Source organism: Microsporum canis, genomic scaffold, assembly GCF_000151145.1.
Source record: "Microsporum canis CBS 113480 supercont1.7 genomic scaffold, whole genome shotgun sequence".
Lineage (NCBI taxonomy): Eukaryota > Fungi > Ascomycota > Eurotiomycetes > Onygenales > Arthrodermataceae > Microsporum > Microsporum canis.
Window position 1 is genome coordinate 189,889 of NW_003299163.1, and position 14,226 is coordinate 204,114.

Below are 14,226 nucleotides of genomic sequence, written 5' to 3' on the forward strand. Positions count from 1 at the left end.
AAGTGTAATGGTAGTGTCAAGCTTGCCCTCGCTACTCTTGCGCTGGGCTCATCTCCCGAGTATGCAAGAAACAAGCTGGAACTTTCAGGTGGTAAACTCTCTGCCATTATGACAGCTGATACAAAATCAGGAGCTGACAGACGCGGCATTAAACGTGTAAATGCTACACAATCTACTGTCATATCAGAGAAGTTAGTCCTATATGTAGACGGTGGGGGGACAAAATGCCGTGCAATAGTTATTAACTCGCTATCACAGTTGGGTGAAGGTGAGGCAGGGCCTTGCAACGTGTAAGTGCGCAAAATCACAAGTTAAACTGGATACCTGCTAAATACTCGCCATAGGTCTGATACATCCCTAGATTCTGCAATATCTGCGATTAAACTCGCTGGGGACAGAGCTCTTGATAATTTATCATTACTGTTACCCACTGAGCGCCGGATTCTGAGCCTCAAGAATGTCGAGTTCACAGCAATTTGGATCGGAGTTGCTGGGTATGATAGGCCCCAAATGAAGTCTCTGCTTGACCCTGCCCTATCATCCATATTTCGGCTTGCCAGGGATGGGGTCCTTACATTATCAAATGATATCCATGTGTTGGCTTCAGCAGTTCCGTTTGATACCAGGCCATCGATCAGCCATTCTTCTGTCAATATTGTCCTTATCGCCGGAACTGGGAGCGTTGCAGTAAGATACTGTCACGACAGATCTACCGGAGAGGTAGTTCCGGATGGAAGATCTGGCGGATGGGGCCATTTATTAGGTGACGACGGATCCGGGTTTGATTTGGGTCGATCTGCCATACGATCTACACTCTTCGCCCTGGACATTTTGCGACATTCTCCGAACGACCAGCTTTCCCCGGGAGGCGCTTATAAAATGTTGAGCCCACTTTCACAAAAAGTTCTGGATCATTTTGGTATTTCACGAGAAACCAATAATTATGACTTGCTCAGTGCCATTTTGACTAATGCCGGCTCGGAGGGTCCAAACCTCTGCCCCAAAAACAAGATTGCTAGCGTTGCAAGGCTAGTATTGGATGTATTTAATCCTCAACAACGGGATCAGCCATCAGCCGATCCCTCCGTGAGAGGCGGCGAAGCACATGAAATAATTAGGCAAGGGATTAGTGGCCTGGTTCGTACCTTAAAGGCCCTCCTACCACGGCCCGCTAATTCTGGAGGTTGCAATTTAATATTAGGTGGCGGGCTATTAGCAGGAAAAAACGATGCGTACCGCTCTGAATTGATATCCGAACTAGAAAAGGAAGATATCATTCCACGGATTGTCTTGTCAACTACCATTGTCCAAGACCCTTGCAGTCTTGGGGCAAGGATATTGGAATCAACATATCTGAAGACGCATGTATCATAGACTACCAAGTATAGTCCATGTATGCATCACCCCAAAAAACTCTTCCAGCCCTTTTTCTGCTTCTCCTCTGCCTTTAAGCGCGCCTTCTCTTCTGCCACCCCTTCCGCATGTCGAGTCATATACCTGAACATCATGTCACTGTCCCTTTTTCCCAGCTCTTCATCGCTCATAAGTCCTTTGCCTCCGTCAGGGGAGGTATCAGGGTCCGATTTTCCATCATATGACGGAGTAGCTTCGCTCCCGACACCTATTGTCTGGATAAGGGCGTTGCACTTTTGCATAAGCCAGTCATGGTTATCCATACCATCTCTCCAGTGAGAAGGAAGAGAGTTATACCCTAACCAGCATCCAAGAAGTGCACCGGCTGCACATGCATTAGTGTCAGCATCGCCTGCCTCATAAGTGAGTTCTGTGATAATATTCTCAAAAATAGCTGAGTTCGTGTGGGCAGGAGGTAATCCGGCTCCAGGGCTGTCGGCATGGGGTGGCACCTATAACGCTCCTCGGTGAGGGCCAGGTCGACAGTGGACGGACGACGGCGTAGTAGGATCTTGTATGAATCATCGAGCTGCAGGTCTGAAAAGGCTTTTGCATAGACATGCTTATCAAACTCTTCTTTGTCAAGAAACTCACGGGCGTCAGGCTCAGATGTTTCATTTTCACTCAGTTCTTGCTCTCTAGATTTGGCAAGTCGAACGTCTCGGATCCACAAGCCTACCCATCTATAAGCATCTTCCATGAGATCATCCAGGCTGCTCTCATCCAGAATTTCGCCCCTCAGGATCCCGCGAATTAATCCTGTGGAAATGCAACATGCCAGAACGCATCTTGGATCCGCATGAGTAATTAGAGAGAAATTTGTGGCAACCTGGAACGTTTTATCGAGGCTAGAGGCAAGACATATGATACCGAGCGGATGTGTTCGCATCAAGGATCCATTTGGTGCAATGTTTCTACCGCCTTTAACCCAGTATTGATGTGCCTTTTGGCTTGGGTCAGTGAGATATTCCTTATCCAGGACAATCTGCAATAAAAAAAGTTAGCAGAACGGTATACGGCATATACGTAACCCTCTATATATCCTTTATTGACGAGAGTAATCTTGCTTGAGAAGTTCATACCGAGCCGACTGTTTTTCCTATGCCACAGGGAGGCCGGTCCAGAGCTCTTAACCCTTGCGTGACCCAAATCTTCAATCGTTCTGCTATATCGAAAGCAGAAAAGTTTTGACCGTTGTGGTGTAGATACGAGAGGAGTATCAAAAGGGCATGGTCTGTATCATCTGTCCATGCTTTCTAAATGAACAAAAGAGAAGGCACATCAGCACTTTGAGAGCAGTTACAGGATATCTATCCCCTGCATTAAGACTTACAAGCTCAAATTTGTCTATTTATGGTGATGTCTGGTCAGTTTATTCGAAACAATGGTCATATAAGTACGGTATCTTAGGGGAACTCACTTCTATGTCCATCATTTCGGAATTTAGAGGGTGGATATACCAGCTGAAATTTACCCTGAGGGTATGCGTCTTTGGCAATCTGTTTGGACAAAAATTCTGTTCAAGGACTCGTCAGGGCCCTTGATATATATAATGCTCCATAGATACAGCGTCGTTACAAGGGCATTTGGGAAAGGAGAGGAAGAGTAAATAAACCTGTGTATAGACCAATACAGTCCCCTAATGCAGATCCAAAAATTGTTCCACGAATCTTTTCTTGAACTGCTGCCTTGACAAATGGATGAGTAGATATAAAATCTACTCCGGCATCGTTGTTGGGAGCCTCTGGTCTAGGCCCGGCACAGGTTGCCATGATGAGGTAGCTGTACTTGGTATACGATCGCAAGAATGTGAGTAGCACAGTTGCACCGGGGACATTTTGATAAATCTATTCAGTCTACAAGATTATTTATATTTGGTCCCAAGTCGTTAGGCCGATGAGGCTGAGCCCTCGCGCCAAGCATTGGAAATACTGCCTTGACTCTTAACTATTTACTAGTTAACGGCCTGACCGTCCCTTCAAGAGGTTTATATCCCACAGTGCTTGATGTATGAATTTGTCTTTAGAGACACCACTATGATATCCAGTATTGTCACTCCTCCGTCACAACATCCTTTTCTATCTGTATCTTTTTCTGCGCCGCATTAGTCCTCTCCCAATACCACTGGCCTAAAATCAAGGCTACGCTGATAGGCCACCAGCTAACAAGTAAAGTTTCTTCTTTCCCCTTACTATCCATCTGACCTCGACGCTGTGGACATATTAGCCGAAGAACGGCGTGCTAAAAACGGTAGCAACCGTTAAAGATAGGGAGAAAAGGGGTGGCAATCAAGCCATAACTGTCACGCTGCATGATACAGCTGTTTTGCATAGCATCAATATCGAAGCTTAGCGAAAGTGCGTGACAAGGTAACTATATTGTTTATTCCGTGGGCGAAAGAGCTTACATGGTTAAGAATGTTAGCCATCTTTCTCACAACACTAACTCTTAGAAATCTTGTTGAGTAAAATAGCAGGGAGCCATGTGTGGCTCTCCATATCAAGGAACATTTATCTTTAACTATAGTATTCTTTATTATGATGACCGATGACTGCATCCAGTGAACGAAGGTTTGCATCGATCCCTTCAAACAGATGGATTGTATGTTTGGCTATGACATGCACATGACGGAGGTCGAAAGCTGGAGATCCAGAAAATTCCGGAAAAACATCTGGAACTCGAGCGAAAATGCCCTTATCATGAAACGGCAAAGCCTGCAAAGGAGTTTACCGAAAGTGATATGGCATTAGTCATGAAGGAAGCATGAGGCGTGCGGTTGCTTGGGGGCATCATTACGGCGGTTTACGAAGAATATCAAAAATATCTGCATTTGTGAAAGCAAAAAGATTGAAAGGCGGGATGCTTACCTAATCAGACTAACTTGAATCCAAAACTTAAGTACGCTTCAACATCGCCTTCAACTCCAACACACTTTCATACAAGACCTTTCCAGCTTGCGAAGAAATGTTAGTGATATGCTCCGTACCTACGAATATCCGAAGGGCCCAAGACTCTTCCTGCCTATTGAGGACGCTTTTGTGATTGAGGAGTACTTTAATAGGGTGGCCCCAGTAGAGCTATCACCAAATGAGAGCTACATATGATCTTTTTTCTCCTTCCTCCCCTCTGATATGGTTCGTTCACCCTTCGTCCATCTCGGCCCTGCAGGGACTCAAACTGATTCTTTATGGATCTGACTGCTCACGCATCACGGTTCCACCACATCCCATATCATCTGCTGCGACTTCCATCAAATTCTTCTTGCCAAGCGAGTTTTGAGTATATCGGGAGTTGTACTTGACAACTTTTTTGATGTTATTGAAAGTTGCAACGTCAAGGGAGAGCGGTGAGGCACTGATGTACCAGGTTACTTTGCCGGTGCACGGTGGAGTCGTGAGTGAACCCATGTAGGTGTAGACGTCGTTGTTGTGCAAGGTATCGACCACACTGGAGAAGTCAAGTTGCCTTATCTTCGTGACTGTTCCAGGGGTGCTAATCTTGTGCAAGTTTGCGAACACTTGGGTCAACAGTTTGTTGGAACGTCCATAGGGGGATAACTCCACGAAGAAGCCAACAACAGCGATGGATTTATCTCTGACTGCGCATCCTGTCTTAGCCATGAACGGTTTCTGGGGCATATTTACATCATGGACAAACTTACCATGTTGGAACACGAAATGAATCTCCATGGGCGAGTATTCCTCATCAACTCGATGCTCACTCGGAGTATGGAAGTGGAATTGCGCCAGCTTGTAGACGTTATTTTTGACTTTGAGAGTTCCATTTGCAACAACCTCTACCGTCGAACCGAGATTCTCAAAGTCTGTATTCCTGATAGTTGGAATATCTACCCTGACTGTTCCTTTGGTTGCATATTGAATGGTCTGCGTGTTGATAACAATAGGAGACTGTGTTGAACCGTGGCCACATTCCCAGTTGGAGGTAGGGTTGAGGCCGACCCAGTGCAGAGGGCCACCTTCGCCAGTATAGTTGAACGAAGACACTGGGACATGTCCGTCGCTGCTAAGGTAATGGGGGTCTAAATCAGTTCGATATAAACATGACGCTGAAGCAGAAGTGACAAGGGCAACGAAAACTGCAATTTGGCGAAATGGGATCATGATGAAGGGCTTGCTTCTGAGATCCAGGTGCTTTGAAAAGGCGGTTAGGGCTGTATAAGTAAAGCAGCCGTGATGAAGAAGGGAAGAGGAGGAGGGCACAATTATGATTATAAATGGCTAGCTGTTCGAGCTCCAAGTCTCAATCTTGGGGTTTGATTCGCCATTGCACTAGATTTACCACAAAATCCGGCTGTATGAAGTAACACAGTGTAAGCTGAAGTATAACAGTGGCTCCAGTAAACAATCAGATCAGTGGAGACAAAACTTAAACTCGGGAGCGCGGGAAGAGTTAGGTTATTCATGTAGGTTAAAGATGGGTCTGAATTGTATTCCATACTTTGCGAAGTATCAAGCATGACCGCAAACTGGTTATAGGCTACAGAAGCTCCAACGCCGGTGCTATCAGCATACAAAGTAGTTTCACTGATATCTTAACAAGATAATTATATTATGCACGAAGTGTATGTCAACATCACATATTTCATTCTTGACTGTGTCTAACTTGATGTAGGGATATATTTGTGGGGGTTTAGCTGCGTGTCTTATTTAAGGGTGATTATCGACGCCCTGAACAAGACTTAAAAATGGGAAAGAAACTAATTACTTAATTATTATGTTGATAATTGCTCTCATTCAGGGTTAGCACGAATAGATGCAACGTATCAGAGCCAGGAAGTCTACTGGGAGCATTTTATCCGAAAAAGGGGCCTACCTCTTGGATTTGCTGCTCCTACAAACAACGTTGTTAGGTGATCTTTTGGACATCATAACAATATTGACATACGAGGATAAAACTACTCGGCCATAATATCCTGTAGCATTCCGGCCTACTCCGCCGATTTAACCCCATCCCCAAGCCTTACTTTTGTAGTTTTACGAGCTACTTATGTGTACTCCATATAAAAAGACAAGATTGATATCCTGCCTGCCAGATAGCTAGCTTAGTATAATACATCATCCACTCATGGCAATGATCTAGAAGGTATTCCTTTTTTCTGTGGGTTCAGCTGCATCACACTGCATTATAAACCCCGGAGATCGTCAACTCATTTTCTAGTTCTAATGCATAAATCGAACATTTATTTTAGATATCCTTTTCTAAATATTGGGCCATCCAATAACATTATGACATAACAACGTACGGAGTACGGAATATCACTTCGCGAGTTATGTCTAGTCGAAGGCTTCAAAGGTCTTGAACTCCGAGGAAAATGATATATAATGTGGTGTATCCTGTACGTACAAAGTAATTCGTGGCAATAAGATACCTAAGTTGACCCTAAGGAGATCAGATAATTCAGGCTAAATATAAGCAGTCTACATTAACCATAAAATTCAAGTTCTCTCGAATGAGTTCATCGCATTTATCTATTCCATTTACTTACTCTTTCGTTTCCTGTGCCATGATGCGCCGACATAATTCTGAAAACGCGGAGGCCAGGGATGGATGGTTTGTCTTTCTTAAATATGACCTAGAGAGCACGAGCAGCTGCGAAACTAGAGTTGTGCCATGAGTACAGGCCATTTGCCCTTGGACTCACGAGTTCCTTAAACCACGGCAGGGTATCCGCGATTCGTTGGCGCTCAACATCTAGATCAAACGGCTCACCCCGAAACTCTGAGTAAAGTAGTGGTAAATATGGCCCAAGGGGCCCCAGCTCGAATTGCAGGCGGCTTTGGGCGTACCACATCAACAACTCCCGAGCCAGTAGATCTCAAAACTGATATTGAAAACGACATTCTCGTCCGAGTAGTGTCTGAAGTATGAATCGCGTTCGGTGATAAATAGCCAAGGAAACAACGGCGCCGCCAGGGAAGTCGAGAACACCAGTGATGTTAAACTCCTCGTCAACATGTCAAACTTTAGCAGTCAATCTTTATAGGTTATGCAAGGCGATACTTACTGTGACGTTTTGGATGGTTAGGTCGTTATGGTTAATAACAAACGGCCCGTTTTCAAAGTCTTTGACCACGATAGCATCTGAAAACTCTGCAAGGAGCTCTCCTCCTCGCCTCCAGGGTCTATCAAGGAAGCTTTGCGATTTAACTCCGCCATGGCGTAGTACCATTGATAGATGGAAACGGGTCTCTGTGCGAACGGCCAGCGACCTGTAAGTCAATGCTCTGTGCTCCGGGTATGCTATGCCGAGTCAATATAAGGCCCAACTACAAAGCCTCCCCCCAGGTTCCTCCTGTAATGACCCAATCTTATCGAATTTGGTTATATAACATGTCGGCGCCGTTAAGTATACATAGGAGGTAGGAAAATACACCCGGCTCAAGATATCAGCAAGCTGCTGATGTACTTTCTCTCTTTTGCGACATCATGTGGATCAGCCTCAAGAGTCAAGCTCTCCAAGACTAGTAGAGTGTAAGCACCAACTCATGCAAAACGTTATAGCCCGGAGAGTAATACGCATACAGCATGTTAGGGCACCTGTTTATTAGGACAGCTTAACAAACATAGCCGTTCACCTCTTATAGTATGTCGACCAACGCAACACTCAACCCCACCACGATAATGTGTAGCACATATCTCGGCTAGTCGGTCAGTCTCTACTCAGTTAGCTAGTCGCCTGTCATACATGTGCTTCAGCAGAGACAAAACTTGGCCAGGTCTAAGTTCCAACAAAAGAGACAACCAGTTTGCCTCTTTCGTTAATAAAAATTGTTCCCCGTTCATTTAATGCGATCAACAATCCGGAGTTTTGTGTTTGAGTTATCCAACAACTATCCTTATTGCGGCTAAAATAATGTTTCGTAAATGGTGTTATATTAATTAGCACTTTTTACAAGGTCATCGAGAGTATGACATATACTAGTTACTCCTATTGATACTACGGAGATATATGTATAAGCCAGCTACTCCGTATAGTAGAGGAGATTAAAATGCATGTATTTGTAATGGCCACACAGCGATATCCATGCTGAGTAATAGAGATGCCGCCAGGAACAGCGAGCTTATTGGTCAGTTTTGGCCCACAACGCTAAAAGTAACTGCAGTATTATGTAATCTGGGTCTACAACGACGACGGAACATCTTGACATTGCATGTGTTATTTATTTTGCGGATACTATTATGTAGTCGCCGTACATATTGCTCCGTGCTCTGTACTGCGCTGTCCGATATGTGATATTGCCTTTGATCCACCTCTTCTGCCATTATTCATACCGCATATCAGCCTCCGGCTAATTTCAAATGAGGGACGCAGGTCCCAAGATGCATCTGTTGGTAGGAATTTACGCCGTCAGTGGAGACTACATGCCTCGGCATGTAGATATATAAGACGCTAGGTCTCTCGTAAGCAAGGCCTACGAGTGCATATGCCGCCTCCAGTGTTTCAGTCGGGCTTATCGCAGCCAACATGATATCAAATTGACAGCCCGTTTTGGACTCACAGTAGTTGGGGCTACATATGTTCACGCTGGATTATTTCCCTTGCTCGTGCTTCAGAGTTGGTCTATGCATGAGTGACCATGGCTTGCGGCATGCTTAGACGGACACCCTTTAATCTCTCTATACAAAAACTCCGGCGTAGGGGTTGGGGGCCAGCGAGCCGTGTCATCTCTCTTGCCTCGAGACGGCTGTGGGATGGATTGCCTACTTATAGCTCGTCCAATTCCAGCAGCCATTGAGACCAATCTTCATAAAAGCAGAACCTTCAATCGGCCACAGTTGATACTCCCCAGCCTGATTACCTTGGAGCCCCCGATATACGGGCTACCTTGATGTGGTATCCCACCATGAAATTTTTCTCCGTTCTGCTGTTCTTTGGCATCGCTCTGCCCGCTGTTGGCACCAGCGTCACCGAAGAGGAGATCGATAGCCAGACTATTGCTTCCTTTTCAAAGCTCGGCTGGTGGTCTAACCCTGGAGAAAGCAACATCCAAAAAACCTCTGCCTCGTACAAGAATTTCTACCAAGATAAGGAGAGTCATGAGTCTGGTGAAGTCACAGTATGAAACCCCCTAAATGATGATTAACTCCTCTTTTCTTCTTTTTAGGTATAATATGTAACTGACCTCATAGTGTCCCTTTAATGCGAAGGAATGTGCAACACAAGGCTCTTATTATCAGGATGATGACGATAAAATATGGACTCACAAGGGTAAGCGCGATATGCCCCCTCTCAAAGAACTTATCGTCACAGTGCTCTATGGGACTTGAAGTTCTCAATAAGATTACATGCTATGTATTGCATTCCAACCTCAAAACCATCATTGACATTACCTCAGCAGTTATCTCCGAGCTCTTCATCGCAAAATTTGGAAGGGTTATTGCCGGTGCAAGAACGTTCGCTGAAAATGTGGTAGACGCTTCTACGTTCCTTGGGGGCTGGATTACCGTCACACATCGCGAAAGCTCGTCCGGGATAAACCAGAATGATATCTTCGACAAATTAAACGAACTGCCAGACTCTGCAGGACAGAGTATAGGCTGCAAGCGGAAGGGGGTCTGTAAGAGAAGTATCCTTAATCGCAGAAGAAAGGGCTCTGGCAAGGGCAAGGGTCACAGTAACGAGAACAACAAGGACAAGAACAAGGACGAGGACAAGAAAAAGTCAACTACTTCCAAGCACGAAGACCCTAAGACGACCACCACGGAGGACACCAAGCCAACTACAAGCCAGTCTAAGTCAACAACTAAACAAGACGATCATAAGTCTACGACTACAAGCCCTCCCAAGTCAACAACTAGAAACGACGATCATAAGTCTACGTCTACAAGCCATCCCAAGTCCACATCCCAGACGCATAGCTCCAAATCAACATCTACCAATCGTTCCCATTCGACTTCTACGAAATATTCCAAGTCTACATCTGCAAGCCATTCTACGTCCACAAAGCATGAGGCAACATCAACTGGAACCCAAGAGCCATCAGCTACCCCTTCAAGCTGTAGCGGAAAGGATGGCGGCGAGTGTAAGGTTGATTGCTCTACTTTCGATCCCTGGGAACCGGGAACTTTCGAGAGTGAAGAGTCAGAGGAAGATGAAGAGCTTGCAATTCGAGGGACTGGTTTCTTCGGCTTAGAAAGACGAGCCAATGGAGTTGGTAACGGGAAGGGCATCTTGGTCTGCGGTGTTAAAGTTCATACCGATCCTTATCCACCCGGAGGAAAGCTGGCAGCGGTGAGTTGAGCCCTTCATCTACACTTTTTCCCAAGTTACTAACAGTCTATGGAATTTAGCATAAAAACGCTAGGGATGATATCATTTACTCCTTGGCTAAGCCGGAGGATTGTGCAGATTTTAACTTTCAGAATTATAAGAAAAATGATTACAATGCAATGTTTTCCGGACCTAGGCGAAAACAGGTTCCCCCAGGTCAGAGGCTTGAATCCGAGCACGTACTGGAGGCCCAGATGATCAGTATCTTTTTCTCCGCATTGGATGAGGCAAAGGGCAAAAATTACCCCGATCCTTATGAAGATAGTAACAATCCTACGATGATGACTTTCTGCCGATATGTTGGAGCTTATTGGAATACCACAAATAATAATCCATTGCCAAAGCTGAACAATGTGGAGAAATCTGGCCCTAAATGGATTGCCGATGAGTACCCTACAAAGAACAAATTTGTTAGCGAGTTTTTTCTGCTGCCTAAGAATGCTAATGGATTGAAAAAACTTGTAAGTTGTTTGTTGTTTGTCCCATGTCTTGAATTGCTGTCGCTAACTGCTGTCATACAAGGCATGGGCCGCCGGTACTGGATTTGTTGCTGATATTAGAGCACCAACATCTCGTACTACATCTCGTGCTACAAATCCATCAACATCAATGGTTACTACAACATCGACACCCACTACAGCGTCGCAGTCAACTATAACATCGCGTCCTAGCAGGTCATCACAATCTACTAAAGGACCATCACGTACTAAAAGAGCACGCCCTCCACGTACTTCAAGGACACGATCTATGACATCCAGATCTATGACATCCAGATCTATGACATCCAGATCTATGACATCCCGATCTACTACAACATCGCGGTCCACCACAACGTCAGTGCCTACAAGAACATCGCCGCTTACCACAACATCCACACCTACTGCGACATCACCATTCAATATGGATTTTCTGACGGCGCCTCGGGAAAAATCTACACATTTTATAGCAATCATGAAGTTCAGAGATGTGATGAATATGTACAAATATCACACTGAGCCAGCAGTGGTGGAGGTCTTAAAGGACCAGTCAAAGCGCGTGTCTGACAAGCTTCGGGAAGTTGAAGCAAGCATGAAAGGTTTGAAGTTCAAGGGTAATAGCAATTTGATAACGGCAATTTACCAGAACTACCAACCTAAGGGGTTGGACCAGGAATGGGACAAATGGATAAAAAAGCACACCGACAACACGATCGACAAGGCCAATAAGTGGTTAAAAAAGACCTATTCTCAAATGAAAGACGCAATGGAAGTGCTTAACAAGTATGATACTTCAAGCCTGAGCGATAGCCAAAAGGATGACGTCAAGGATTTTATCCAATATCATAAAAATGCGGACGAAGCATACAAACAGATGATAATGAAACCATGGAAGAATCCTTTCTAACAACGCATTGAGGTCAGTAATCTGCAGGACAGAATCAGCGGGCTGCCAATAGCTCCTTACATTTATTTGGTCCGTTGGTTATTTTTTATTTTATTTTTATTTTTCATATCCATCACTTTTAACAAAACATTGTTATCATTCAATTATAATAAACGAGCCGTGTTTTAGATGAAACCGTCAATGTGAGCTTTCTGCCTACATCATAAGCGATCTCAGGGCACGCAAACAGTTGCTCCTTTGACTTTAAAACTATAGTAGGCCACAAAATATGCACAGCTAGTATAATTAAAGTCTAGCGGTAAACCGGCCGTACATTTGATATTTATCTGATCTTTTGTTGACATGACAGGATGTATTAAAATGCCAGAGAATTTGCCTGAACTACTTACTCCATACATGGGAAGCTCATCGGTACACTATAACTCCATCCGGGCCTAAAACATCTTTCCAATAGTTCTCAACTTCCTTACTGGGGCGCCAGTCTTTGACTTCGCATATCAGGGTGTTCTTCTCCATTGATTTGGGATCCTGACGGCATGGGCCATCTGTACCACGAGCGCGATAATAAATGTCAAAAACCCGACGTACCTTGTCCATCTTGACGTATTTAGAGGATGTCGAGCCGACGCTAAAGCACAGATCAACCTTTTCAAGGGAAGGTGCATGACGGACAGCGCGTGCCATAGCTAACAGAAGGGGATTCATTCTATCAGAGTTTGGTATAGTTCGAAATCTGTTCACAGTGTACTGAATTCTATTGTCATGCGGCTCGTTGGAGTCTTCGCTATCGTTACCAACTCCAATAAATTCTGAATAAGAGGCAATACTTGTATCAGCTACGAAGTACCAGTCTCCATCGGGAGTAGCTGACGATGCTCCGGTAAATAAAGTCTTCAGGTTTTGCCAAAACGGTGTGGGGGCGGTTTCTGAGTCACCGTAAGGCCAGAAAAGCTCAGGCGAGAGAATATGAGAGCTGTCAATTGTGAAGAATGAGAGTTTCGTTCGCTGGATTAAGTCATGCAGGGCAAGGTTCGTCGGGTCTACACCCGTAGAAGATGGGACATAGTTTGGCGGAGGAATTGCTTCGTCTGATGGGTAAGCAAGATGCATTCGAATCCACAATGTCTCCAAGGGATGGGTGTATTCAGAAAGGGCACGAGTAAAGGCTAAGTGAGTTAGTTAGCTAGAAACATAAGATATATTATGTATTGTCTGGAGGTGCGGATTCATCATGCATACCAGGGCGCATAATTTCTCGGGTTTCATCGCTAATATACGCCGGATCGTCTTCGTATTGAATGATGGCGGTCTTCACACCTTTGAGTTTGGCAGCAATAAGGATGCTCGACACAGGATAAATTTTACGTGAGTAACTACTGACGCCAGAGAAAAACATGGAAACGCACGACAGGGTAGGGAGCTTTTCGAAATTTAGCAGTTGGATGTGAGTTCCGTAAATTTTGTAGCGATGGTCCGCATCGAAATCATCACTCGGCGAGTATATGTCTTCCATCGTCAACTCCATCCCCTCTCCCCTTCTGACACTTCTCTTAACGTCTTCGTCGTCATTAAATGTTTCGAGGACCTGAAATAGCTTGAGGAAAAAATCTGAGAACAGTTCGTTATGAACTTCTTTATGACGCTGATAGTCTTCCCCATCATACTCTGGTAGTACAACCGCTAGACCGAGCCGCTTAACATAAGCCTTGCGGTGTGCCTCCGTTTCTCGGAAGAGAGCCGCGAAGGTAGAGATATTAGTATTATCAACACTGAGCCAGTTGAAACTAAAGCGCTCGATCGTACGCTGCCATCGTCGGGAAACGGTCAAATACTGCTTGAGCTTAAGCCATCGCTGACGATAATAGCTCGTATCAGCGTATAAGGGACTGGCAGCTTCTTCTATTATACGCAGGAAGATCTCTTCTGGGATGGTCTCTAGATTGGGGGCCATGGCTGGTATTTTCTAATGTTGCAGCTTCGATCTAGTGTAGGGTATCCAAACAGCTCATTATATCATCTAGCAACCCTATCACGCATATATTGGTTAGCAAGTATACGGTAATATTTATAAAAGGGCGTCTGATACCAACCAGAGTAATGCAGAATGAACCCAGACCAGACATCATATCATCACGACC

At 44.8% G+C, this 14,226-nt stretch overlaps 6 protein-coding genes across 6 annotated transcripts in view; 2 read left to right on the top strand and 4 right to left on the bottom strand.

The window, feature by feature from the left end:
• The window catches only part of MCYG_07232 (N-acetylmuramic acid-6-phosphate etherase), a gene marked incomplete at both ends in the record, with an annotated part of 2,308 nt that extends 934 nt beyond the window's left edge, over nucleotides 1–1,374 (top strand). The window contains 2 exons of the mRNA XM_002843403.1: nucleotides 4–290; nucleotides 345–1,374. Of these exons, the coding sequence (XP_002843449.1) occupies nucleotides 4–290; nucleotides 345–1,374 (1,317 nt within the window). The remainder of the gene's footprint in view (nucleotides 1–3; nucleotides 291–344) is intronic.
• A 26-nt stretch (nucleotides 1,375–1,400) lies between these two features.
• On the bottom strand, nucleotides 1,401–3,185 carry MCYG_07233 (conserved hypothetical protein; the record flags this gene model as incomplete). The annotated part of the gene is made up of 6 exons (XM_002843404.1): nucleotides 1,401–1,738; nucleotides 1,873–2,398; nucleotides 2,496–2,669; nucleotides 2,747–2,760; nucleotides 2,834–2,929; nucleotides 3,029–3,185. The coding sequence occupies 6 exons, from the start codon at nucleotides 3,183–3,185 to the stop codon at nucleotides 1,401–1,403; spliced, it is 1,305 nt and encodes a 434-aa protein (XP_002843450.1).
• A 1,413-nt stretch (nucleotides 3,186–4,598) lies between these two features.
• On the bottom strand, nucleotides 4,599–5,534 carry MCYG_07234 (carbonate dehydratase; the record flags this gene model as incomplete). The annotated part of the gene is made up of 2 exons (XM_002843405.1): nucleotides 4,599–4,891; nucleotides 5,075–5,534. 2 exons carry the CDS (start codon nucleotides 5,532–5,534, stop codon nucleotides 4,599–4,601), a joined length of 753 nt encoding a protein of 250 aa, XP_002843451.1.
• Nucleotides 5,535–7,224: 1,690 nt separating this feature from the next.
• Nucleotides 7,225–7,603, bottom strand: MCYG_07235 (uncharacterized protein; the record flags this gene model as incomplete). Its single annotated transcript, XM_002843406.1, has 2 exons — nucleotides 7,225–7,395; nucleotides 7,439–7,603. The coding sequence occupies 2 exons, from the start codon at nucleotides 7,601–7,603 to the stop codon at nucleotides 7,225–7,227; spliced, it is 336 nt and encodes a 111-aa protein (XP_002843452.1).
• A 1,675-nt stretch (nucleotides 7,604–9,278) lies between these two features.
• On the top strand, nucleotides 9,279–12,088 carry MCYG_07236 (dSR-CI protein; the record flags this gene model as incomplete). The annotated part of the gene is made up of 6 exons (XM_002843407.1): nucleotides 9,279–9,491; nucleotides 9,565–9,643; nucleotides 9,771–10,666; nucleotides 10,852–11,166; nucleotides 11,419–11,538; nucleotides 11,828–12,088. 6 exons carry the CDS (start codon nucleotides 9,279–9,281, stop codon nucleotides 12,086–12,088), a joined length of 1,884 nt encoding a protein of 627 aa, XP_002843453.1.
• A 405-nt stretch (nucleotides 12,089–12,493) lies between these two features.
• MCYG_07237 (uncharacterized protein) lies at nucleotides 12,494–14,039 on the bottom strand (the record flags this gene model as incomplete). Its single annotated transcript, XM_002843408.1, has 2 exons — nucleotides 12,494–13,254; nucleotides 13,328–14,039. 2 exons carry the CDS (start codon nucleotides 14,037–14,039, stop codon nucleotides 12,494–12,496), a joined length of 1,473 nt encoding a protein of 490 aa, XP_002843454.1.
• Nucleotides 14,040–14,226: the final 187 nt, after the last annotated feature.